This window comes from Rattus rattus, chromosome 2, assembly GCF_011064425.1.
Source record: "Rattus rattus isolate New Zealand chromosome 2, Rrattus_CSIRO_v1, whole genome shotgun sequence".
In the NCBI taxonomy this organism is placed as follows: Eukaryota; Metazoa; Chordata; class Mammalia; order Rodentia; family Muridae; genus Rattus; species Rattus rattus.
In genome coordinates, this window is record NC_046155.1 from 47101629 (window position 1) to 47129253 (window position 27625).

General features: G+C 42.3%; 1 protein-coding gene across 2 annotated transcripts in view; it reads left to right on the forward strand.

Annotated features, from left to right (window-relative positions):
* The first annotated feature begins 11164 nt into the window (after positions 1–11164).
* Positions 11165–27625, forward strand: part of Slk (STE20 like kinase) — a 56151-nt gene continuing 39690 nt past the window's right edge. The window contains exon 1 of one of the 2 annotated variants that reach the window (XM_032892163.1): positions 11165–11622. In XM_032892163.1, coding sequence (XP_032748054.1) covers positions 11473–11622 — 150 coding nt within the window. In that variant the 5' untranslated portion in view covers positions 11165–11472. The remainder of the gene's footprint in view (positions 11623–27625) is intronic. The other variant, XM_032892164.1, reaches the window with a different exon arrangement.

Below are 27625 nucleotides of genomic sequence, written 5' to 3' on the forward strand. Positions count from 1 at the left end.
AATGGCGATTTGGAAATAGTCAACTTTGAGATATATAGTTTTTTAAGTCAACTGGATCTTTAATCACAAGTCATTTGACTCCTTATAGTTAGTGATGTCCATTTTACGGAGCCGGCATTGATACCAAATACACTTGTCTCTGACAGGAAGCCATCTTGGTTAACTGCTTCACATAGCAACATGAAATATGTACCATGGAGATAGAAAAGACTGTGATTTGCCAGACGCAGAGGCACTGTCTTGTGACAGTGCCAATAATCTATCAAGGCTCGAACTGGTTTGTAATCGCTGTTCGTAGCAGTTTTGTGAATCAGAACTGTCGCAGAGATGATTCAGGAAGCTCTTGCTCAACAATAGTGTTGTGTGACAAAACTTTCCCTAGGGAGACAATACAAATCTACTCACCACAGATACCACCAAGTCTAACTTAATGAACCACGACCTTTATTGGGGTTGCTTACAGGAATGTGGGTGAGGGGTCTCTTACAGGAGTAGAACTGACTCAAAGACAGCTGTATCACCAAAGCCCAGCCCAACATGGGTGACAGCTCACAAAGGTGGGAACCTGGAACACTGCACAGCCTGGGGGTTGGTTTAAACCTCTTCCACGCAGCTGTAGCTTCACTGCTTCTGAGGAGGGGGACTTTCAGCTTTTAGTGTTTGCAATAGAAGGCAGGGTGGGGCCTAGTGAATCTGGTTAGTTTCAGGGACTTCCTGAAGCTATTTTGAGTTGGTTACCTTCTGGTTTAAGGAGTATCCCTGAAGGATGGACTGATTTAATCTAGGAGGAAACTATTACGACAGCATGCAGAAACTTAAATACCTCTTTTGGAAGATAGACGTTGATACTACTTTAAAATCTCCTTCTCCCAGCCAGCATGGAGAAATGGGCATCTCTTGGGATAACTGGCACAAGAGCCACAAGGGTTGGGCTGGAGAGATGGCTCAGCCAGTTAAGAGCACTAAAACTGCTCTTCCTGAGGTCCTGAGTTCAAATCCCAGCAACCACATGGTGGCTCACAACCATCTGTAATGAGATCTAATGCCCTCTCTGGTGTGTTGAAGACAGCTACAGTGTACTTATATATAATAAATAAATCTTAAAAAAAAAAAGAAACAAAAGTAAGAACTGGAATGGCCTGCTGCCAATGCTAAGATTGCCCCTTGCCGCATACATACCATCTGAGTTCAAGGCAATAGGAAGTACGGCGGCCTGAGATTGGATGTGGGGAACTTTTCCTGGGGCTCTGAGTGTTGTACTTGCAAAACAAGGATCATTTGTATTGTCTACAATGTATTCAATAATGAGCTCATCTGCACCAAGACCCTGGGGAAGAACTGCATTGTGCTTATTGACAACACACCGTACCCACAGTGGAAATATGTCCCACTATGCACTGCCCCTGGGCTGCAAGAAGGGGGCCGAGCTGACTCCTGAGGAGGAAGAGATTTTAAGCAAAAAAAAAAAAAAAAAAAAATGATCAAAGAAAATTCAAAAGAAATACCCGGAAAGGAAAAAGAAAGCCAAAATCAGGAGTCTTCTGGAGGTGCAGTTTCAGCAGGGCAAGCCTCCTGCCTGTATTGCCTCAAGACCGGCCCATGTGGCAGAGCAGATGGCTTTGTGTTCGAAGGCAAGAAGCTAGATCTGCGGAGGATCAAAGTCCGGAAAGACAAATAAACCGTCATTCATAGTTCGTATAATAAAGGTGTTTTCTGTTGTGTGTAAACAACAAAAAAAAAAAATCTCCCTCTCTTCCCTCAGGGTCCAATCTCACTATGTAAAATTCTCATCTCAAAAAATTTGCCCATCTCACTATGTAAATCACTTAAGGGTACCCCAAAAATACTTTTCAGTGGGAGGTGGGATTTTTTTTTCTGTGAGTTTTACCAGCTGTCCTTTCTGAAATGTATCCCTGCATTTATTCACTGGCCAGTCATAATTATGTCAGTAAAAAAAAACGAAAACGGTCACCTTACTAACACATGAAACAATCAAACTTTGGGGCAGAGTGGAAATAGAACTGTATGCCCACAGAAGCCCTTGGAGATCATGTAGTCAGTTAATGTGGTGATGCTACAAAAGATCTGACCTTAGCGGTGATGCTGCCCTGTCACTCTGAGCTGCTTCAGTTCCTGGAAGCCATGTGTGCTAACGGTACAATGCACGCAAGCCTGGTGGTCAGAGCAGCTTAGTGACAGGACAACTACTTTAAAACTATTTTTATTTGGCAAGCGTGGTCATGCATGCCGTTATATTTTGTTTTGTTTTGATGCATTCCTTTAGTCCCAACACTTGGGAGGTAGAGGCAGGAGGAGTTTGAGGCCAGCCTGGTCTACACTGTGACCAGGCTAGCCAGGGCTACGTTGTAAGGTCCTGCCTCCAAAGTAATTTTTTAAATCGAATTCTTCCTGAGTTTCACACAATGTGTGTTGATCACTTCTTCCCAACCCCACCCCCCCAGCTCTCCCGTGTGTGCTCCCTCCTCTTGACCTTTGTACGACTTTGAGGACAAATAATTTTGAGAGGATGAACTGTCACACGGAACACAGAACACAGAACAAATATAGTACACGCAAGGGAGAGACGGGCTGGAGGGATGACTCAGGCAGTTCCGAGCACTTGTTCTTGCAAAAGACCCTCCAAGGTGGACCACAACCATCCATAAGTCCTGTTCTTGGGGATCAGATGCCCTCTTCTGACCTCTACAGAGACCAGGCCAAGCACACATGTGGTGCACACATGTACACACAGCTAAAACAATTGCACGTCTAAAGTAAAATAGCATAAATCTTCAAAACAAACCAGCTAACACAAACTCCCTCCTTCTCTTCCTCCTCCCCTTCCTCCTCATCTCTCTCCTTTTGTTGATGTTGATTGGTTAGATCCTGAGCCTTACTGTGTTAGGCAATGCTCTACCTCTGGGCTGCATACTCCGTGTCCTATTGACTTTATCAGGCCTACAGGGCTGGTTGCTAGTGGTTTCTACTCCTGGGTTGCTCTCACTTGGCCAATGTCAGAATAAAGAAAATTCAATATTGAGCATCGTCTTAGGGTTTTACTGCTGGGAACAGACACCATGACTGACCAAGGCAAGTCTTATACAGGACAGAATTTAATTGGGGCTTACAGGTTCAGAGGTTCAGTCCATTATCATCAAGGTGGGAATACATGGCAGCATCCAGGCAGGCATGGTGCAGGAGGAGCTGAGAGTTCTACATCTTCATCTGAAGATGGCTAGTGGAAGACTGACTTCCAGGCAGCAAGGAGTAGGGTCTTAAGCCCATGCCCACAGTAACACACCCACTCCAACAAGGCCACACCCACTTTAACAAGGTCACACCCACTCCAATAAGGCCACACCTCCAAATAGTGCCACTCCCTGGGCCAAGCATATTCAAACTATCCACAAGCAGCCAGGTGTTTAGGATGGGGTGGGTCTAGGTTTTTAAACAGAATTTGAATGTCACTTATAAGCCAATTGTGCCCACATTGTTTTCATTTTCTGTTTTCCCAAGGCTTTAATGTGTTACTCTTTTCCATTACACTGTCTTGTGTTCATGATTCATGTTAGCAGAAGTGAGGAGGAACCAGAAGGGCGGGTATGTAACAATTCCCTGTGACGCAGAGAGATGAATTGGAAGTGAGGATATTTTTAGAATCCTTTTTTTTTTTTTTTAAACAGAAGAAAGCTTAAAGCAGGTGACTGTTTAGTTCTCTTTCACGCTGAAAACAGAGAAAATGACCAAATTTCCCATTTGGAATGGTCTGAAGGACACACACACATCTGTCTCAGGAGATAAATTGCCATAACCACAGGTATCTTTTAGAAAAGGACTTGTAAAATTCCTTTCCAGAAATACGATACCCAAAGATAGAAAAATGTGCTTAACCACTGAGCACATCAGAGGAGTTTGCTACCTCTGCAAAGCCCACTGAATGGCAAACTTACCGTCTAAATTAGAATTGTGGAAGTGGAAAGGAATGAATGTGTACTTTTTTTTTTTTTTTTTTTTTTTTTTTTTTTTTTTTTTTTGAGCTGGGGACCAACCCAGGGCCTTATGCGCTTCCTAGGTAAGCGCTCTACCACTGAGCTAAATCCCCAGCTCCGAATGTGTACTTTCTTTAACCTATTCATTCAAGAGAAGTTTGTGCAATAGAAAGACACTGGGATAGACTTAGGAGTCCAAGGATGAGAAGGTTGGCCCAGTCCCTACTCTCAAAGAGCTTCTACTCTGAACACAGAAACATATATACACACTCACACATGTGCACGGACATACAACATTCCCATGCAAACCCCCACACACAACAAGTCGCACATCTGCACATCCTTATACAATATACATAATACACACATCGCTACACATCAATACTGCGCAGATAAGCACGTAAACACGAGTGACCGTGTACGCACACTCACAAGCTTATGTGCTTGAGAGCTGACAGAGTTGAGGTTGGGAGTGGAGCATGCCTTTGTTAAGTTAAGAAAGGGAGGAGGAAGCAAGCTTCGACCATAGTCAGAGAAAGTTACTACAAAGTGTAGTGAGGCCAGGGGGAGCAGCTTTGTGGAGTTGCTAATTATCAGATAGTTAGGTTTTTCGAGCTGCATTCAAACACAGTTGCCATCTTTATCCGTGAGAAGTGAGAGCTTCGTTTCAGTTTCCCTCCCTTTAACACAGACGTTATTATAGCAACTACCTATCAGCTTTGGTATGAGGCTAAAATGAGGTGATGTACACAAACCGTTTAGCAAGGGCCAGCTGTGTAGGAAGCACTCGGTGCATGCTAGGTGTCTATTTTTTTTCTTAATGTTGCCAGTTCTACAAGTGTTTTACTTTTTAATTTATATGAATATACTGTAGCAGTCTTCAGACACACCAGAAGAAGGCATCAGATCCCATTACAGATGCTTGTGAGCCACCATGTGGTTGCTGGGAATTGAACTCAGGACCTCTGGAAGAGCAGTAGTCAGCGCTCTTAACTGCTGAGCCATCTCTCCAGCCCTAAGTGTCTATTTTTAATGACATCCTTATTATCAGAGTTACCAGGTAAATTACAAGTCTCCTCAGTGAGGTTAAAATGGAGCTAAAATTTGTTTATTAAGTGAGTACATGATGACTGGTTAAAATTTACTTATGTTCAGAAAATTCAGGAAAGACAGACTTTGATTATAAATGATATAAATGTGTAGGTAGAATAGTTTATTAACAGAAAATCTGGATCAGCCTGAACGGCATCTCACCCAGCGTCATCAAATAATTCCTGTGGCCTATGACTTCAAGGTGGAAATGTCCAAGCTATTATTTAGCTCCAGGAACACATCTCCAGAGTAGGTCAGACTTGATCATCTCATCAACAAAATCATCTGGTAGCCGTCATGGATCCGAGATAATTTATAAGATAGGAAATAGAAGTGGCTAAAACCCCATCTGAGAAGGCGTAATCTCACCAGTGATCCGAGCGTTGTTCATTAAATGAGAGGGGATTTGGGGCTGTCAGCCTGGCGATGATTCAAGCAAGTATGGCTACACTCGTTGAGGGCGCAGTGCAATTGCCACACCCAGGCATTGTTGACGGAAGTCTAAGTTGGAGAGAGCCACACTTTCAAAGCTAGTTTGGCAGTATAGGCAAATCACTTTAGTGCAGCTCTCGTCTTCTCAACTCTACCTGGATTGTGCTTTAAGGGAAAACAATCAGAAGAATTACACAAAGATGCTCGTATCTGCCTGCTACTGTACGGAGTGTTTATAACGACAAACTCTGGAAGCCACCTGAATGCCACCAAGAGGGAGGTGTCCAATAAATTAGGACCTAAGTAGATGTGGGGCTCTAGCCAGCCACTGAAAACAGCTAGAGAGATTGACTAATGACAGTGTTGAAAGATGATGTATGTAAACGACTTAGGGCTTGCTATCTAATGAACGCTTACTGTATGCTAAGTGCCTATTTAAACTTCTTTTATTTTTCCTTTTATTGAAAATTGATTTTTTTTTCTTACATAATATATATCCTGGTTACACTTTCCCCGCCCTCTACCGCTCCCGGCTCCTCCCCTCTCCCCCTCCCATCTGGATCCACCCCTTACTGTCAAATAACAGGCTTCTAAGGGATGACAATAAGATAAAATAAAATACAACACGATAAATCAAAGCTATCACAGGGGAAGTGGACAGAACAAACAAACAGAAGGAAAGAGCCCAAGAGAAGACACAAGAAACAGAGACCCACTCATTTGTACACTTAGTAGTCCCATAAAAACCGCTAAACTAGAAGCCATAATACATACACAGAGGACCTGTAGGGTGAAAAGGGAGAAGAAAAATATTGATAAAATAGAGTAAAAATAATAAGAAACCATTACTCTCAAACTAAAAGACAAAGAACACCAATGCGACAGACGTTATGAGTCAGGGAACCTCTAAAGATACTGTTGACTTCATTTTCCGTCAGTCAACTACATTTCCATTTGCTAGTGGATCAGTTGGAGACAGGTTTTGGGGTATGGGTTGGGGCATAGGCCCGCTTCTCCTTTCTGCTCTAGGACCCCATCTCATGCGGAGACATGGAGGCTCTGCGCATGCTCCCTAGTCTCTGAGTTCGTATGTGTGCTGGCCCTGTTATGTTCTGAAGGCTTTTTTGGGAGGTGGTAGTGGCGGTGTCAGAATTCAACTACTTTTCCAGGGCTGGTCTTGGATTCTTAGTCATCCTGTCTCAAGCTCCGGAGTCTAAGATTATAAGTGCGTTTTATCACTCGCGGCTTTGCAACAGCATTCTAGAACTTCTGTTTTGACTGCGTGTACCATATACCTTGTGCATGCTTTGTGTTGATGGAGGTCAGAAGAGGTGTCAAATCTCCTGGAGCTGGAGTTACGGAACATTGTGGGTTACCAGGTTAGTGCTGGCAACTGAACCTGGATCTTCTCCAAAAACAAAATGCTCTCGATTGCCGAGCCATCTCTCCAGTCCCAACTTTGAGAGCTTTTAATTATCTCCACTTCAAGTTACTTCATATTCATAGGCTTAGCATCTTTGGCCATGCCTAGTACTTTAATTTTAAAACATTTTCTTAAGATGTCCACTTATGGACTGGAGAGATGGCTCAGCAGTTAAGAGCACTGACTGTTCTTCCAGAGGACCTGAGCTCAATTCCCAGCAACCACATGGAGGGCTGACGACCTTTTTTTTTTTTTTTTTTTTTTTTTTGAGCTGGGGACCCGAACTCAGGGCTTTTATGTTGCTAGGCAAGCACTCTACCACTGAGCTAAATCCCCAACCCCTGCTAACGACCTTCTGTAATGGGATCCCACGCCCTCTTCTGGTGTGTCCGAAGACATCGACAGTGTATTCACATACATTAAAATAAATAAATCTTTAAAAAAAAAAAAGAGGTCCACTTATTTTTTCCACAATATATGCAGAAAAAAACTATGACAATATTTATAGTTGTTAAGATATCTGAAATTTTCCTTTCCTTAGTGTTTTTACTTTTTCTTTTTGTAAGATTTATTTATTTTATGTATATAAGTACATTGTAGCTATTTTTTTTTTTTTTTTTTTTTTTTTTTTCCTGGAGCTGGGGACCAAACCCAGGGCCTTGCGCTTCCTAGGCAAGCGCTCTACCACTGAGCTAAATCCCCAACCCCCATTGTAGCTATTTTCATACACACCAGAAGATAGCTATTACATCACACAGATCAGATCCCATTACAGATGGTTGTGAGCCACCATGTGGGTGCTGGGAATTGAACTCAGGACCTCTGGAAAAGCAGTCAGTGCTCTTAACTGCTGAGCCGTCTCTCCAGCCCCGTGTTTTTACTTTCTAAACACAGAGCAGCAGACACCTTCCTTAGAGGAGCCACAGATGAGATCCATTCACCTCCCTGGGCTTTGGTCTTCCTCCTTGTCCTCTGGCTATCTTCTTTACTATATTGGCTGCTTTTCGTTTATTTGAATTTACTTTTTTAGAAAACACTTTATTGAAGTATGAGTGACACATATAAATCCGCTCATAGCTAAGGAAGGGTTTGGAAATAGGTAGATACTCATGGAGCCATAGCAATGGTGCCTGTCAGGAATGTATTGAATATATCTACTATTACAGTCTTAGCTGTGTGCTAGTGCACGTGTGTGCACTTTCCTGCATGTGGAGGCAGAGGCCAAGGTCAGATGTTTTTGTCTCTTATTCCCTACCTTAGTTTTTTGAGATAGTTTGTCTCACTGTGTTGTGGTTTGCCTTGGGGTTTTCTCTGAATTTGTTAAATAAAGGCAAGAGCGTGAGATTTGGGCAGAGGTAGGAGTTGGGAGTGAGAGGGGGATTAGATTCAGAGGTTAGGTTGACAGTTGACAGTTGGAGACAGTTGAGTGAGTGGAACCTGGAGGGGGTGAGGATTGACAGTTGAGGGAGGAGGGTGAGAGAAGGAAGCTGGGGAACTGAGAGGAGTTAGAGGTACCAGGGGAAACTGAGAGGAGTTAGAGCTGTTGGTAAATAAAAGCAGGATGAGTAATTTGGGAACTGCGATTAGGACTTTCTGCTGCATTGCTTTAATGCTAAATGAGGCAGAGGCTGGGCAAGAGTTTATGCAAGATATCCAGCAGATATCTGTTTTGGAACCCTCTCACCAGTTATTCCTCAGTATAAGAAAGTTAGTTTTTTCTGAGATATCCAGTCTGGGGAAGCGGTGTGGAACCCTAGCAGGAAAAAACACCCTCTTTATTTTTATTTATTTACACTGAACCTGGTGTTTGAGGTCCCTGGGGGTCAGTCTGTCCTCTCCTCTCCCTCCCCCCAGCACTAGGGTTATCAAGGTGCTCTGCCTGGCTTTACATGGCTGCTGGGATTGAACTCAGGTCCTCAAACATGTCCAACAGTGCTTTCCCCACTGTGCCACCTCCCTAGCCCAGCCTTAGCTTTTTACCAGGAATGAATCTGACTGAGGAAGAATTCAAATGGTGAGAGGCATAGACGGCTCCCTAGATTACAGTTCCTGTATTTTATTTTTGAGATGGAATCTCACACTGTAGGGTCAGGCTGGAATTAAAACCCACGAGGTGTTGTGGGTGGCGTGGAATTCATTGTCAGCCTCAGGAATGCTGGGATTACAGGTATGAACTATCTCGCCTAACTTTTACTTCTTAAGATTTAACATGTATGTATGCAATCTTCCGGGAAGCCGAGACAGCCTCTCCTATTCTGAAATGAACAGCAACAAGAAGAACCCCAGCCTTTCACCCAAGTCGGCTTCAGGTGCTTTACACTGAGGAAGTAATCACGTATGGTGGACTGTGAGGAAGGATTTGTATATAAAGGTATCTGTCGGTGATGCAGAAATATCGTAAACGATCCAAATCTGTCGTTATGGAATTGAATAATACAGATTATACTGGAACTCTGCAAGTGCTAGACAGACATCTTTATACAGAGTGTAATCCAATTTATATAAAAATATAAAGTTAATCCACGAAAAAAAAGCCCTGTTTAAAAATATGAGAAAAATCTTACCAGTGGTTATGTTGGATGGTGGAATTGTAGTACTTTTTATTTTATTCTTTATACCTTTCTTCCTTTTCTCCATAAATGGTATTAAAACTGACTAGGTCTACTTCATGGTGTGTGTAACTTTAAATATATGAAAGTGTATATTTTTAATGTATGCCGTTCAATGTATATCAACTATACATAAAATATCTTGAACAATCAGAAGGATCTTGAAAAACCAATCTTAAGCCTTTTACTGGAAAGCTGCTACCTTCTGAGGTTGGAGCAAAAAACGTGGTTAAGAGTAAATGTTCTTAACTGTTGCGCTATCTCTCCAGCCCCAAATTTAAGCGCTTACTGTTGTCCCCTTTGTGGTCATAGGCTTCATCGTTTGTCCTCTACTATTTCAATTTTAAAACGTTTTCCTCGTGGTTCTTTCACTCATTTCCTGGTTTGCTTTCTACTCCTACCCTGGAATGTGGCCCAGCACTTGGGACACCTTGGTGGGTGTCCCCGCCTCTGACCGGAAAGGGCTTCCGTCAGATGGAGGAGGGGAAGGTAAATTATTTGACAGACTCCAGGCAACACCCACAAAGGCCCAGCAAATCTAGAATCCCCGGCTGGATTAGCTCAGGTGAGACTCAGGAAGGGCGGCACCAGTTTTCTGGCTGTGGAGGTGACCCGGAGGTTATCCTTAAGGGAGTGTCACCACTCCAGAATCGAGTTTAAACAATTTCCTCTTTACTTTATGAGACCGGGCTTCTTTATGTAGCTCAGGCTGGTCTCGAACTCGTGATCTTCCCTTGGCTCCTTCCCCAGGTCTCCACCACACCTATACCTTTTAAACAATCTTTTACAACCTAGGTCTGCACTACCCTTCTATTGAGCAGAGTTAAGATTGAGCACTTGCTGGTGCAGGCCCCGTGCAAAGGGTTCCTTTTTATTGTCGCTTTTGATCTATGCTGCAACCTACCAGTAAGGACTATGGGGATCATCGCAAAGGGGAATCTGATGCTCAAAGTCACTGGACTGTGGCTTCCCACTCTCCCTCTCACTGGACTCTTGTACGGGTTCTAAAGCGGAAACAGTCCACTCTCAGGCACCAACTAGCATAAGCCTGTTTTCCCGCTTCCCCCTGTGCAGAATGAGGCAACATCCGCCAGCGCAATCAACAGGGTCGCGCCGAAGGAGACCTCGCCAACGACGCTCCGGCTCACGGAGGTCAACGTGAAACACTCTCGGAGGATGGAGGCGCTCAAACATCCACCACACCTCCCGCCGCAGGCGCCAGCGAGCCGCCCAGCCAACAGCCCGGCGGACCCAACGCGCGTGCGCGGGACCAGAGGGTACGCCCTCCGGAGCGCGCGGTGAGTGGGGCGCGTCACCGGGCGGGCGAGCGCGAGCGCGAGCGCGCGGCCGAGGAGCTCGGGTGCGCCGCGAGTCGGCGTCGGCGTCCGTGCGCGCTGCGGGCTGAGGCTGTGTGGGCTGAGGCGAAGAGCGAGGCGGCGGCGCCCCAGAGCCGAGGGGACGCGCGGGTGTCGCGCAGCGGGAGCGGACGCTTCGGAGCAGACGCGGTGCCCCAGCGGGAGAGCTCGGCTTCGCCGCTGCGCCCGGTGGGCGCCGGCCGCTTTCCCGGGCCGGAGCGGCCGCCGCCCCGGAGACGCTCGGTGACACGGGCCTAAGGCGCCGCGGGCCGCGGGCGTCCGCGCCGCTCGGACCCGTGCGGCCCGGTGCGGGGCGGAGGCGAGCGCCCGGGCAGGTGCAGCCTCCGAGGTCCACCAGCGAGGTGCCCACCGCGCCGCTTGGCCCGTCCCGGCTCGCAGCGGCCGCGCGCCCCCCTCTGGGGCCGGAGCCCGGTCGGCGCCCCGCCTTCTCCGGGGAGCGCCGGGCGGGAGCGGCCCGGACCCCAGGCTCGCGCGGGAGACGACGCGCCACAAACTTTGCCTTTTATTGTTCCTAGCCCTTTAAGTGCAAGGGGCTCTGTTGGGCTGGAAAAATGTCCTTCTTCAATTTCCGTAAGATCTTCAAGTTGGGGAGCGAGAAGAAGAAGAAACAGTACGAACACGTGAAGAGAGACCTGAACCCCGAGGAGTTTTGGGAGATTATCGGAGAGCTGGGCGACGGAGCCTTTGGGAAAGTGTATAAGGTAAGAGGGAGAAAACGGGAAGTTGGTTTAGGAGATGAAACGCCCGCCTGTCCGGAGTGGCACGAGGACTTCACCCCCACAGTCCTTGCCGTGTCTTGCCCGCTCCTTGGCTTTGTAGGTTGAAACTTCAGCTCAGCATCCAAGCAGCGGCTCGGAAGGTCGGGCTTACTGAATACCTTGGGGCCGGATGCAGTTTCAGTAGTGACGGTTCTGCAGTCTACCCTGTCAAACTTCCGAAAGGAATGAGTATAATTTAAATGGGAGGAGCGGGCGGTTGTGGTCCTCGTGTCTTTTAAAATCGGAAACTCAATAGCTTTTCACTGTGCTAGTGTTTGTTTACTAATGGCGTTTGCCCGTGTGCATGAAACAGGTAACTTTTTGGAGATGGGGACATCTAGCTGGCAGTATCTATAGTTGAAATAAAAACGAGCACAAGATGATTGCCAGCTTGGAGTGTGTTCTTGAGTTGGTCGCTTGGCCACATGGGATGGAATTTCTGACAAAATTTCCAGAAGAAAATCTGCATCTCACCCTAGTTTTGAAATATGATAAGCATTGGCTAGAAGGCAATACCAGTGCTTGAGGAATTAAAAAAAATACACGAGTATTTATTTATTTCAATAGAGGTTTGTTTCATTTGTTGTGATGTTTCAACACAGAGGTGTGAATGTTAACTGTTTAGGAAGTATATGAATGATGTCATTGGAATACTTATTTACTTCCTGAAGGGTGAGGTTCTTATGAGCCACATTTGAGGGGAAGGACCCACAGGTTGCCTAGAAGTGAAAACATAAATTCTAGACTTTGAAGTCTCACTTAATTTGTGTCCTATGTAAGTCCTGGGAGGTGAGCAGGTACGTGGCAGTGTCCACCTAGTTCATGGCCACATTGATTCAGTCCGGCTTTGAACTCAGGTCTCCTGTTCTCATATGCAGTTAAGTGTTTTTACTTTAACTCCATTCAGTAGAAAGCATGTCCTCTACTTTCCAAGCATGGTACACTTTGTCTTGTAATGCGTGCCTTGACTGCGTTCTGTCAAAATCCCAGTCATTTTTTTTTTTTTATTCAGTCTGAAAGACATACTTTGATTGCTCTGTGTGTTTTGAGAACATCTTGTTCACATGGCTACTCTAGCACTTGTCACATATTATAACTGACATTTTCACGTTTATATAATAAAATTAAGGCCCGACGTTTCACATTTGAATCTGTTCCTCAGTACATGCATTGCCTCACGTATTTGTTGAAATGAAATAGTGTATGTTACCCTCAAATGAATGCGGTGAAAGTGGGCGAATGGTATGGGTTCAGCAAGAGCTACTGTGTCAGATGCATGGTAGGAAGGGCATTGAAGTGTGGTAGGGAAATAATTCCAGAGGAGACTCTGAGTACTGGCCATCATAGCCAGCTTGGTGGCCATGACCTCCTCCGACTTCCACTTTTCTTAGTTGTAACACTATAGGCTTCCTTAAACATTTCTTCAGATCTTTCCACATAGTAATGTCCTCTGAATCAGCAATGAACTCACGAGGGACCTGGAATCCTGTAGTGAGAAGGTGGTCGGTGACCAGGAACAGCTTTCATGGTGTGAAGACATTTCATCAAATGTAAACAGCACAGGATCAAGAGCATGGGCTTCCATACCAGAGTATTCTTAAATAGCTCCCCAACTCAGAAGTCTGTGACCTTGGGCAAGGTACCTATTCATTCAGTGACTGAGTTCCCTCGTTAGAGGGCCTGCTCAGTATCTGTAGTATTAATATGTAGAAAGTATAAGGCAGCCAGAGGGGCTCAATAAATGGTACAATTTTTTTATTGTCTGTAGAGGCTGTAGGAGCCAAATGTGGGATGGGAGAGAGGAAAGGGACCCAGAAGCTACTGACTTGGTTCCTAGGGCAGATGTGTAGTTGTAGTCCGCAGGAGCTGATGTATAATCCTATTGCAATGGTAGTTGAATTTCCTGAGAAACTTGAGACACTGTGTAGCTCAACATTACCAAGTGCCAGCATAATTCCTGGGGGCTCAGAGATTTCTTTACAGTGATGTGGACTAACAGATTCTCTGCATCTGTTTCTGAGGAGTCAGGCAGGAAATTTTGTTTTGTTTTTTAACAAAAATTTACATTTAAACCTCTCCAACTTTTGGCCTTATTTTCCCATTTCCAGAAATTGTTTATTTTTTTTAGAATTCTCTGGAAGTTGTAAACTTACCTGAGGGAAGCTAGACTTCTTTTTGTGTGGTGGATGCCATCATACCTTAATTTTTTTGGTAGTGTGCAGTAGAAAACTATTTTAAAACTTGATTCCAGCTACCATTTGCCTATAGAAATTGGTGACTACTAAAAGGTTAAGTTATAGCTAGGCCGCCGCGTTGTGCACTTAGTTCTCAGAGTCTGCTTCCCATCTGTGTGGCTCTCACAGTTACACATGCTTGAAAAGTCACACTGTTTTAAGTTTGTTTTCTGTTTAATGTAGTGTGGTTAAATGTAAATGAGGATATGTAATATCCTTCATTTAATCAAAAACAAAAAGGTAACATGAAAAATATGTATTGAGTTGCGTCTAGAAACTGTTACCTATTTAAGTGGTTGAAAGTCCTGGTTGTGTGTTGTGTCACAACTGACAGCTATCTATGCCTTATAGAAAGTAGCGAAATGTGTAATTCGTGTGTGTGTGTGTGTGTGTGTGTTTAGCTGATAATAAGTTTACATTGACAACATCCAGGTCAAGGAATTCTGTTGTACCTCAAACTCTCAATTCAGATTATAAGTGTTTGAGCATTATAAAAATAGAACACATTGAGTGTATGCCGCGTCTTCCCTCTCAGAGCCGTTATTGAGTGTGTGTTAGTTACATGACCTTGGTTATTATCTGTCGCTGTGGTTAGTGGTCTTCGTTGTTGTGCAGCATCCGTTATACGGTGTATTGTGCTTGTTTGACGTTTTACTGCTAGGAGGCATGTTGGCTGTTTCTAAGTTTTGACGTTCACATAAAACTCAAGGATACTTCACTAAGACATAATTTAGGAGTGGCATGGCTATGTTTCTGGAGAAGTATGACATTACTAGATGCTGACAAACTAACCATTTTACATTCCTACTGGCTGTGTGAAGGTGTCTTTGCTCTTCATCCTTGCCAGCGTTAGATATTTTTAGAGTTTTTGGCCGTCTGATTATTAATAAATGCCTTTTATGTTTGTCCTGGTTCACATTTGTTTGTAAAGCATTCTTTTGTTCATTTTCTTATTAATACCACTCTGCATCTCAGTGTAGTGTGCATATTTGTAGTATATTCCAAACGTGTACATGTGTATCACTTTAACTGTTTTCTGGTTATGGTTTCCTAAATACCTTCTCATTCTGTGCCTTGTCTTTTTACCGTAATTACAGCGTCTTTGCTGAGAGACTTCTTCAAGTCAGAAGAGCACAATTTTTCAGTTCAATCTTTTCAAGGCATTCTTTACTAAAACAGATCGTGGAGTTATTTGACTTAATCTTCCAAAAGCTTTAGAATTTTACCTGTAACAAGTCCACAGGCTACTAAGTTTCGTGTGTGTGGTGGGAGGTAGTCCTGTGTGCTGTGTTCTGTAGTCCTCTCACCAGTCAGGATCTCTCCCTTAAGGACTGTTACTGCTCTGAAGTGTTTTATCTACTATAAAACTGTGTCTTTCTGCAGTTTTCAGTTCATCAGTCTGTTCCTATCTCACTGTCCCACTGTCTTAATTAGAAAAGCATTAAAGCAAGCTCCTAGTAGAATAAGATAGCCCCTTATTCTTTTCAAGTCTCTAGTATATCCCTGGCCCTTAAAACTTCCATGTTTGTTTTAGAAATACCTTGATTGAAGTTCAAAACAAACAACAAAAGAAAAGGCAACAAAACCCTACACACCATTGTGCTGTTTTTGATGTTATTGAATTTATTCACAGTGTTGGGAAAATGTGACCATGTCTTGCTGTGTATATTTTAATTTTTGTTTATGTCTTTCCTCAGTAATGGGTTCTAGTTTTTTCCTGGAAGTCTTGGGAGCACAAACTACTTCCAAGGGTCCTTGTGTTTAGGATTTCTTTCTTGATTTTGTGTAAACCTTTAGTAGCCTTCTGAGAAAGAATCCATAGGAAGTATATATTTTTTGACCTTGCCTGTTGGAATATCTTCTTTTTATATTACTGTGAGTAGCATCTAGAATTCTACTTCAAAACTCAAGTTTAAGAATGAGAAATTTTGGGTTGGGGATTTAGCTCAGTGGTAGAGCGCTTGCCTAGGAAGCGCAAGGCCCTGGGTTCGGTCCCCAGCTCTGAAAAAAAAGAACCAAAAAAAAAGAATGAGAAATTTTCTGATTTTGTTCCATTCATTTCTTTTGGTTTCAAGTGTTCATGTTGAAAATCTGATGTCAGTTTGTTCCCTGATTCCTCGTGATCTTTTTCGTTTCATAGCTTCTAGGATTTACTTTATTTTTATGGTAACATGAGACAAATATGTGCCCCTCACTTCCTGCCCGTCTTGCTGGACTTAATCCTTGCAGTGCAGGGCTCATGCATGCCCTTCTTGTCTGTGTCATTTTCCTATATTGTTTACTGGGCAGTTTCTGCCCCTGCCCCTGCCCCTGCCCCTGCCCCTGCCCCTGCCCCTGCCCCAATAGCTACTGTCTGGTTTTAAGATTCACTGCCTCTAAATTCAGTGGTTACTTACTATCCCTCCTGAGTTTTCAGGATCCTGTGACACACCTGGCCCCTCTTTCCTATTTAAAGCCTTCCGTTGGCTTTATTTCCTGTTTCTTCTGTGTTTACTTCCCAGGCTTCTTTGGTAGCTCATATTTAAGTGTTGAGTTTCTCAGGATTTGGGAGTGCCATTTTCTCCCCCCAACACCTCTGACCCCCACCCTCTGAACCCCAAGGTGGTCTGGAACTCCCTGTGCTGGTAAGGCTAGCTTTGAATTTACAGGAACTCTTCTGCTATTGCCTCCTGAGTGCTAGGATTACAGACGTGCCACCACCTTAGTTTCCTGCTCTCTCCCTTTCTCCTTTGCTTATGAGGACCCTTTTTGTCTCATGCTTTAATTGCCACTGACGTGTAGTTTAAGTCTGTGCTCAGATATTCTCAAAATTTGAATTCACGTGTCCAGGTGTCCATTAGCAGTGTCTTGGCTCTTTTTTTGAAACAGGTTTTGTGTGTATCTCTGATTGGCCTTGAACTGGCAGAGGAGCCTAGGCTCCTTAGTTTCCTAAATGCTGGAATTTCAGGCTTGGTGATGTAATTTTATGTGGCTGTCAGTAATTTAGAATTGAGTCGACATTTACCTTGAACAAATCCAGAACATGAATTCCATATAGGTTAGCCCCTACTTTATTCCTGTGGTCTGTTCAGTATTTTCTTACCATCTGGAGCTACTGTTTGCTTAGGCTTACACATTTTCTGTTAAGATGGGGTCTCGGGGTTGGGGATTTAGCTCAGTGGTAGAGCTTGCCTAGGGAAGCGCAAGGCCCTGGGTTCGATCCCCAGCTCGAAAAAGAAAAAAAAAAAAAAAAAAAAAAAGATGGGGTCTCATGTATTTAACACAGTGAGCTTTGAATTCTGCCTCTTCCTGCTTCTTCCTCCAAATTCTGGGATTACTGACCTAGTGGGCCATTTCTTGCTTTCTAGAGGTTATTATTTTTAATTTCATTTTTCAATTAGCTTACAAAGTAGGTTTCCCAGTGGCATTTCATACATGCTTAGTTTTGGTTGGCCTTCCCTTCCCTCTCCCCACTTTGCATGTTCTTGCTCCCTATCTTCCTTAACTGCCAACTCCCTACTCCCATCCCCTTCCACCGTAGCAACTTGTTTACCTAACACCAAACCAGGTATACATTGTTATTTTCCATTTTGTGTGTGTGTGTGTGTGTGTGTGTGTGTGTGTGTGTGTGTTTGTGTGTAGGTCCTCATGCCACAAGACCTGTGGTTGTCAAATGACAACTCTCAGGAGTTGGTTCTCCCTGGGATGGAACTCTCGTTGTCAGTTCTGCCCCCGATGTGCCTCTACCATTGCAGACATCTGGCTGATCCAGGCAAAGCATACCTGATAAACAGATCTTGGTACCCTCCCTTTTTTTTTTTTTTTTTTTGGTTCTTTTTTTCAGAGCTGGGGACCGAACCCAGGGCCTTGCGCTTCCTAGGCAAGCGCTCTACCACTGAGCTAAATCCCCAACCCGGTACCCTCCCTTCTTACCCTTCCTCCCTTCCCACACCTCTCTCTCTGTCTCTCTTGCTCTTTTCTCTCTCTTTACTCTAGTTTTTTAGGCAGCTGCTCTGTCTTACATGTACTACTGTGATTGTTATTGCTGTGTTTTGGACTTGATATAAGTTTCTTTTGAGTAAGGTTATATTTTTGATATAATGAGTTAGACCATTTGATGTTTTTTCTACAGTATTAAAAATTTTGAAATGCTACAGTTTACAGTTTATTCTTTTGTTGGTAGCATTTGGATTACTTTTACTTTTTGTATATTAATAGTAAGATTAATCTATGTACATATGTGGTTTTTCTCATATATGTGTGTGTATGGAATTTTTCCTTGTGCGGTATGTGTGTGAAGTGTGAGTGCACAAGTGCACAGAGGCTCAGGGTCCCTACCTCTCTACTTTATTCACTCAGTCAAAGGAGAGCTCTCTCAGTTGAACTCAGCTTGCTGGTTGAGCTAGTCTAGCTGGCCAGCTTGTTCCAGGAATCCTGTTTACCCTTTCCTAGCTGGAATTACAGTAGGCTACCATGACTACATAGAATTTGCATATTTCAAAAATCTGAACTCAGATCCTCATGCTTCTGTGTAAGCCTTTTCACCACTGAGATAGAAGATCTTTCTGTAGTCCAGACTGGCTTAGAATTTGTAGCCCAGGCTGCCCTTAAATTTGTAGTCTTCCTGGCTTCTGATTCTCAAGTGTAGAGATTGCAGGCTTATGCCACCTCGCCTGGCACCATCAGTATTTTTGTGTTTGTGTGCATGCCTGTGTGCATGTGTGCATGTGAACCTTCATTCATTTGTGTTGGATCTGTACCAATGGATTTTCTTGCTTATAAGTACTTTTGTGAATTTGCACTCCCACCAGGAGGATTCTAGAAGTATTTTGATAAATTTTTGATTACTATAACCAGTTGAGTATAAAGAATAGAGTATTATTTGGTTTATGATCCTGGAGTTAGGATCATCTAAGAGCTTGGCACATCTGCTTAACATCTGGTAAGAGCTTTTATGGCAAGAAACAGCACATGGAGACAGTAAATGTGTCAAGGTTTGCCTAATAGCCTAACTTTTTCCAGTAATCTATTAACCCGTCAGTGGAGGCAGTTTCTGACTACAAAGTGTGTGCAAGGGAACTTCTTGATCCTGACAAACGGATTCGAAGCTTGACTGTGGCAGAGCCTTCATGATCCTGGTGCTTCCTCAAGTCCCATCTCCAGATACCATTAATGTGTGATTTTGGGAATTAAATATCCTGCCTACAAAGTTTAACTCAGACAGGAAAGTGCTTGTAAAGACCAGAGTTCAGTCTCTGAGCACCTGTGTAGGAATCAGTTTTTTTGCAACCTACTTTTTTTTTTTCCCTTTTTTTCCCCGAGCTGGGGACCGAACCCAGGGTCTTGCGCTTGCTAGGCAAGCGCTCTATCACTGAGCAAAATCCCCAACCCTGCGACCTACTTCTAATAAGGGTTCAACCTCTCCTCTAGCCCACCACCCAGCAGAGGCAGTGGAAGAGAAAAGTTATTAGGATATGGGGGAAGTGGGCCTGTTCAGCAATAGTTCTTTGGGGTGAGCTCAATCTTCTTTGGCAGCAGTTCAGTCCCGTAGCAAACACCAAAGGCAGGCAGACACCACACAGAAACTGGCAGTTCAGTCCAGACTTTCCTCTAGGCAGACACCAGCAGGAACACCAACTGACTTGTGGCGAGGCTGTGGAAGAGACTAGCTCCTTCCTGCAGGAGCCTCACAAGCAGTTCTTGGGCGAGTTTCTCTCTGACATCACCACTAGTGGCGATCAACTATGCTATGAAAGGTGAACCAACACATGTGTGTCATTAGTGAAGAATAGCGAGGGAGCAAAGCAAACCAAGGCTCATGCTCGTCTCCCACTGTCTGTGGGGTCACATTTATACTCTTTCATTATGGGTTCTTTCATGTGTCTGCTCTATCCACACATCCTTTCACCTGTGTCTGCTTCAGGAAAACATTCTTTCTTGTGTCTGCTTTAGCAAGACGTCCTTTCACCTGTATGCCCCAGCAGACCACCATTTGACATAACTAACTTTCCAAAGAAACTAGAAGTTTCCACTTCACACCTGTGAAAACAGCTGGGACACTTGTGGTCCCAGAGCTGGGAAGGTGCAGGCAGACAAATCCTTTGCCAGCTATCTCAGCTTAGTGGTGAGTTCCAGACCAGGGAGAGCCCCGTCTCAAAAAGACCAAGATGAATAATACCTGAGGAACAGCCGTGAGGGTGTCTACTGTGTGCGTGCGCAGATGCTCACGCCAGTATACACTTAGATGAACTTGTGCACACACAGAGTGCTTTCTTTACCCAGCTATTGTCTAATTCAGTAAGAGAAACAGTTCTTTTACCAAGGTCCACAGCTGCTTGGGTATAAGATGCTGCTGCTGCTGTATAAATGTTGCTTCTTCATTATAAAAATTAGTGTTCTGTTAAATACTAAAATGGGAACGGAAAGGTTTTAAATTTCAGAATAGTTTTTAATGTATGATACTAACCTAAACTGCCAAATTTATTTTCATTCTAAAACTTGATTTCAGAAGGCTTTAAGTAAACAATTAATCTCAAGATTATGAAAAGAAAAATGTTAAAAACAAGACAACTTACTTTCTACCCCTCCATTTTCTTGTTAGCTTTCTGCTTTCTATGTGGCTATAATTACTTAGTTCACATAGAAGGAGTAAAACAATATTTAGCCTTTCTTCTTTTAATCTGTAAGATAGTAGTCAGCCTTGCCAGTTTATCAGTGTATTTCCTCATGTTTCCCTATAAATTAGTGCTGGGATATGAGGAGTGCTTTTTATGGCGAACTATTTGAATTAGTACTTCCTCTTTCTCATTCTTCCTTCTTTCCCCATCTGTTTTCTTCTCTCCCTCTGGCCTTCCCATTCCCCTCCTTTTTTCCTCCATCTCGTCTCACCCCCCTCCCCCATATATATGCATGCTTGAAAATTGTGGACTTTTAGATGTAATATATATTTCTATATTAACAATGTATGGAATGTGCAATGTCTACAGATCAGTTAAAGTTACTTTTTTGTTTCTTATTTGAAGAGGTGAAATACACTGTCTTTTTTTATGAGTTAGATTTATCATGTAACCAAACTGTAATATTAATCTTCATTCATGCCATATGAAAGAGTATGGTCATAGTTATGTACTATAATGCTTAGCTCTTTTCTGTTTTTTTAATCATCTTTACCCTTCTGCTTTTCAGTGTCGGACCTGAATATTTCTTTGTGGGGAGGGGTGGAGCAGTGGATTTTGAGACAGGATCTTGCTACGTAGCCGGTCTGGCATGGCTCTCACTGTGTATAACAGGCTGTTTTGACTCAGTTCTTCTTGCTTACCCTTCCTAATGCTGCGATTACCAGCATGCATAGCTATGCCTGGTACTGTATGTACTCTTTTAAGTGGGCTTAAATATGACAAAAATGTTTACCTCCACTCCTACCTGGCTACATAACTCTTCATTTTGTAAAACTAAACCTCTTCCCATTTAAAGACAATAACTTCGGTCTCCAGCTCTCTGTAGCCATTATTCCACTTTATGATTTTGATTGCTTTAATTACATTGTATAGTATATATCATTTGGGCTCATCAGAATTCCTACTTTTTTTTTCTTCTTCTGAGCAGTGATGGTGCATACCTTTTTTTTTTTTTTTTTTTTTTTTGGTTCTTTTTTTTTGAGCTGGGGACCCGAACCCAGGGGCTTATGCCTCCTAGGTAAGCGCTCTACCACTGAGCTAAATCCCCAGCCCCGATGGTGCATACCTTTAATCCCAGTACTAGGGAGGAGGAGACAGGCAGATCTCTGAATATAAGGCCTGCCTGATCTACCAGCTGATAATCAGAACAGTTAGGGCTACAGAGAGAAATACTGTTTTGAAAACAAAAAAATAAACAAAACTCTCAAACCGAACAAAACAAAATAATAACAAAAAGAAATTCATTTCTACTTTTTAAAAATCTAAATAATATTCCTCTGCATATATTCATATATTTTACTTAGCCATTCCTTTGTGGATGGGACTTTGGGTCATTTCTACATTTTAGCTGTTGTCAATAATGCTTCTATGAAGAAAAGTGTTGGACCACATGTAATCTCATTTTACCCTTTTGCGATGTTGCTTCCCACAGTCAGCTGTGTGATCTTACATTCTCACAGATGTGCCGCGTGGTTCAGCCTCCTCCACTTTTTTTTTTTTTTTTTTTTTTGGCAAATGTTGCTCCTTTTGTAAGTTAGCCGCTCTGAGGAGTGAGGTAGCATTTGTTGTAGTTTCTTTTTGCACTTTTCTAGTTAGTGGTGCTCAGCATGTACCATATACTTATTGGCTATTCCCATATCTTCTTTGAAGGGATTTTGTTCAAGTTCTTTGCATATTTATTTCATATGTATATTATATTTATGTATACATGGGATATATGTTTGGATACAAATGTGTACGTGTGTGTGTGTGTGTGTGTGTGTAGGCCAGAGGTTAGTGTTTGGTGCCTTGTTCAGTAGCTTTCCATTTTGTAAGAAATGGTCTCTCGGGCTGGAGAGATGGCTCAGGGGTTAAGAGACTGACTGCTCTTCCAGAGGTCTTAAGTTCAATTCCCAGCAACCACATGGTGGCTCACAACCATCTGTAATGGGATCTGATGCTTTTCTGGTGTGTCTGATGGCAGCAACAGTGTACTCACATACATAAAATAAATTAAAAAAAAGATTAAAAAAAAGGAATGATCTCTCATTGAACCTGGCGCTTACTGATTTGTCTAGATCAGCAGGTCTTAATCTGTAGGTGATCGATCCCCTGGGCTTGTCGACTGATCCTTTCACAGGGTTTGCCTAACACGATCAGAAAACACAGATATTTACAGTACCCCTGATTCATGGTGTAGCCAAATTACAGGTAGGAAGTAGCAAGAACAATTGTATGGTTGGGGGTCGACGTAACATGTTTTTCTTTTATAAAGTTGTTTTGCCTATTTAGGGTTGTTCGAAATCCCATATTTTAGGATGGCCTTTTTTTATTTCTGAAGAAAACCTTGAGATTTTGATAGTTTACATCGAATGTATAACGCAGAATATTAACATTATCGCCTCTAATTCATGAGCATACAGTGGGTTTCCACTTTTTAATGTCTTTATTTTTTTTCAGTAGTGTTTGGTTGTTTTCATTGTATAGGTTTTCTATTTTTTTTTAGAATTATTTATTTTATGTATATGAGTAGTACACTGTTGCTGTCTTCACACACACCAGAAGAGAACATCAGATCCCATTACAGATGATTGTGAGTCACCATGTGGTTGCTGGGATTTGAACTCAGGACCTCTGGAAGAGTAGTCAGTGCTGTTAACCACTGAGCCATCTCTCCAGCCCCCTTTCTGTCTTCTTGATTACTTTTGAGATGTTTCATTTTTTGCAGTGCAGTTGTAAATGCAATTAAGAGTGTTAAATGTTGAAAACATTTTTTTCTTAAATTCTAGAAGGTAGTATACCTTTGTCTTATTTTAACATATTTCTTGAAACCCTTTGCTTTCTCAATTTTCCATATCTTATCTGTCACTGTTGCTTTAAGTATGTTCAGGCCGCTCAGAGTCAACAATCTGTAAACTCTGTGAGACGATGATGTAATCTGAGAGTTGGTAGACATTTTAAGTGTCCTTATGCTCTGGACATTTGGGGTCTTACCACTTGTTGGGTGGTGGAAATAATACCCTTTGCTTTGAACCCCCAGAATCAGAAGCAGCCAAATTAACAGAATCAATACTAGATTAGTATTAGGGATTGGATTTCATTTTTGTCTTTCATTTTTTTTCCAATTTATTTTATATTTATCATGTATGGGGTTTAACCTTTCTCTTCAGATTGACATCTTTGTGGGCTGGAGTCAACTTGATTTTGTGTGTAGAGCATTTAAATTTCTCTCATTTTTTTTTTTTTTTTTTTTGGTGTTTAAATTTCCAGTCGAGATTCTTATTAAAATTTGCTTGTTTTAAAAATATTATGTAGAACTGTAGAAATAAAATAGGATTTAAAAATTCCTCATCACCCAGGAAGTGCAACCACTGTTAAAAAAGTAGTGTATGAGAGTCTAGTTTTTACCCTCCTTCATTTAGGACATAAAATCAGTACAGAGAACTCAGGGAAATTATGCTTTTCCACAGTTCTCTGTTTATGAATAGTGGTCATATTATATTGTTAAGCTATGCAAATATAACTATAATGACTTTGAATGTCCATGGCTGACCCTTGAAACCTTTTATGAAAAGTCATATTTTAAATTAATTTTTCTACTTGTTATCCTGTTCTTATGTTTTTATTCATGTTTGTTTAGTTACTTCATGAAGTCTTTTATGTGGGGCTGTTAGAGCATGTGTTTAGCATCTTCAAGGCTGTGGGTTCAGTCCCAAGCTCTGTATTAAACAGGACAAGACAAAACTAACTAAAAATACCTTAGGCCTCAAGTGAGGCATTTTCGTGCCTTGGTTATTGTTAGGTGATTTTAGGGTCATGTACTTAACAGTGCTTAGTGCAGTGTGGGTGCTCTAGACTCTTAGGAACCACATTCCAATGACTGATTATTTTCAGGCAGAAAACGTAGAAGCCTTTTTTCTGTGGGTGTTTTTTGTTTTTGTTTTTGTTTTTTTTTTTTTTTTTGTGCCAGGAATTGGAGCTAGGGCCTCTCAGAAGGTAAGCTGCCAGTGTGCAGAGCTGTGCTTGCAGCTTTTTGATACGCTAATGTAACTTTGGTTTGTTTTATTAAGCAGAAAGATACCATTGTTGGTTTAACATTATATCTAGGATGGGGATATAAGAATTTGTTACAATACAGAATTTTATAGATTACCTAATGTTAGGTGTTTTTTCTTTCTCCATTCTCTTCACTAGGGCTAACCCTTCACTGTGTTCCTCTCAGGACGAGTTGCTTTGGGTCTGCTCTTCCTACAGTAAAATAGAAGAAGATTTTTGTCTGCCTGAGAGGAAAAGTATTTTTTAGTTACTGGCTTAGCTGTAGTACTTTTCAAAGGGGACAAACTAAAAGCTGCGTTTTACCAGCGGTGATAAATTTTCTCTCTCTCTCAATAACTATGAAAAGTAGCAAAGTGGGAGCTGCTTTTGTTAATGCCATTTTAAACTGTCATCATGTAGCCATTCCTGCATCATTTACTCTCATGTGTCCCTAGTGTTAAACAATTACAACTCCTCAGTATTTTAGCCTCTAACCTATTTTCAGTTCCTTAGGAAGAAGCAATGTGAGTACTACTCACTTAAAATTTCTCTCTCTCTCTCTCTTTTTTTTTTCTCTCTCTTTTTTTTTTTAGTTTGAGGCTAGCCTAGGTTTCCGCTAGCTAGGATCCCATCACAAAGCCAGTCAGTCACCCAGCCAGCCAGTCAGCCAGATGACCAAAGTGTCTCATTACTAAAGCTTCTGATGACCAGAGGATGATAGTATATGGAAAAACAGAAATATCCGATAATGGTTAGTCAAATGTAATTCACAGGAGTCAAATTCAAAGTTTCATATATTCACAGGGACCATAGATATACAAGAGCAATGTAGCTGGATTGGCAAATTTAATTAGTTTTTTCCTTTGGTCTAGAAAATAATAACACATCTTTTTGTTTTGCTTTTATTGTTTGAAGTAGGGTATAGTTGGGTTGGCTCTCACTGTGCAGCTCATGCTGGCCTCCAACTTGGAAGAAGGCTCCTTCCTCAGCCCCCAAGGGCTGGAGCTGCAAATGTGTGTTAGTTTACTCAATTTATTTTTCTCAGTAATAGTGTATCTTAAAAGGAATCCTAGGTCTGATAAAATTTGATGGATTAGGGTATCCTAGAGTGGCAGAGTAGTAAGGGAACACTGTATATCCTACCCCCCAGGTGTTATGGCTACCATTACATTTAAGAAATGTTAATTGCTTGATCAATTTTAGTGGCTGAGTTTCCATTTTGGAACTGTTCCATGTGATTTAAAGGGGCTCTGATTAACAAACATTAAGCTGATCAGTTTTTCTAGCATTGTTGTAAATAATGCCTTGATAGCATTTTTATGTGTGAATCATTTATGGAATTACATTCTTCTGATAGAGTGTGGGATGTGTGTAAGTGTACAGTGTTCCCATACTGAAGCTGTGCACACTTGTAGACAGATCCCAGGTATGCATGGCAATGGTATGGCAGTGAGGATGGAGGGCCTGACTTGTGACTTCTGGTACTTTTCATAGTATTTGAATTCTCTGAATAGACATGCATGTAAAAAGTAGGGCTTGGGGGTTTTGTTTGTTTGCTTTGTTATTTTGTTTGTGTTTGAGATGACATATCACTATGTAGCCCTGGCTGTTCCAGAACTATGTGTAGACCAGGCTTGCCTTGAAATCAGAGGTGCTCCTGCTTCTTCCTTCAAAGTGCCAGGATTAAGGGCATGCACCACCATGCCCACCTTGGAACGAGTAGCGTTTGAACACGCATCTATCTATACACTCATTTGTTACTTGTTAGTAGTTTTCACACTTGGTCTCAGCTGAAAGGCCAAGAAAGACTGTTAGTAGTTTTTAAAAAGTGTATTTTTTAAAGGTAATAATGCAGTTTTGATAAATGATAACACATAATATTAAAACATCTTATAAAAACTACCTAATTAGTATTTTAAGGTCTGATTCCTAACGTTTAAAAAAGTGATCTTGAGGTGGGTGAATCCCAAGATTAGACACTTCCTACAAAGCCTGGTACCCAAGTGGATCCTGAGATCTACAGGCTAGGAGAGACCTGACTTCCATGTTTGTGCGTGGGTAATATTCATTGTTAGTACACAGCAAGATAAATAAAACTAAAAAGTAAAACAATAACAATGCCCCGAACTACTTACTCAGACCTTTAATTTGTAAACATTGGAAATGATAAGTTATTCAGTTACAGGGGAAGAAAATGGAAAACAGCAAAATGGAGCAAGGAAAAGAAAGGGAGTACTGAAAACCTAAAGGGTGGAAGGAGTTGGAACTGACCCTGTACTTTTAGAGTCCTAACTGGGTCTGAGAGTCAAACTGAGGTAGGGTGATTACTAGGAGAAAAGCATACAGACGTCACCCAGGCTTTACATACATTCCTCCTAAAGGAACCAGGCCCCAGTGACGTGGTAACATCATATGCTCCAGATGTTAGGTTGGTCGGAGGCAGTTGTGGAAGGCTAGACATGATGCACAAAGATTACAAAGATTTTTTTTTTAAAATTTATTATATATAAGTACACTGTCGCTATCTTCAGACACAACAGAAGAGGGCATCAGGTCCCATTACAGATGGTTGTGAGCTACCATGTGGTTGCTGAGAATTGAACTCAGGCCCCCGGGAGAGCAGTCAGTGCTCTTAACCATTGAGCTGTCTCTCCAGCCTGTGGTTTGTCTGTTTTTTGTTTTTTTTAAACAAGATCTACCTGTATGGGATTCTCTGGGCTATGGCTTCTATTAAGAATAAAAAGGGGTGGGGTAGAGAAATGGCTCAGTGGTTAAGAGCACTGACTGCTCTTCTAGAGGTTCCAATGCCCTCTTCTGGTGTACAGGAACAGCATACTCATATAAATGAAATAAATAAATCTTTAAAAGAAAGAATAAAATGGGGCTAGAGAGATGGCTTTAGTGGTTAAGATTGTTTACTGCTCTTATTAGATGATCCAGGTTCAGTTCCCAGCATCCATATATTGACTCTTTACTTGTACCTCTGGCTCCAGGGAATCCAGTGTCCTCCTGGTTTCCATGGGTTCCTACACAGAGAGTGCA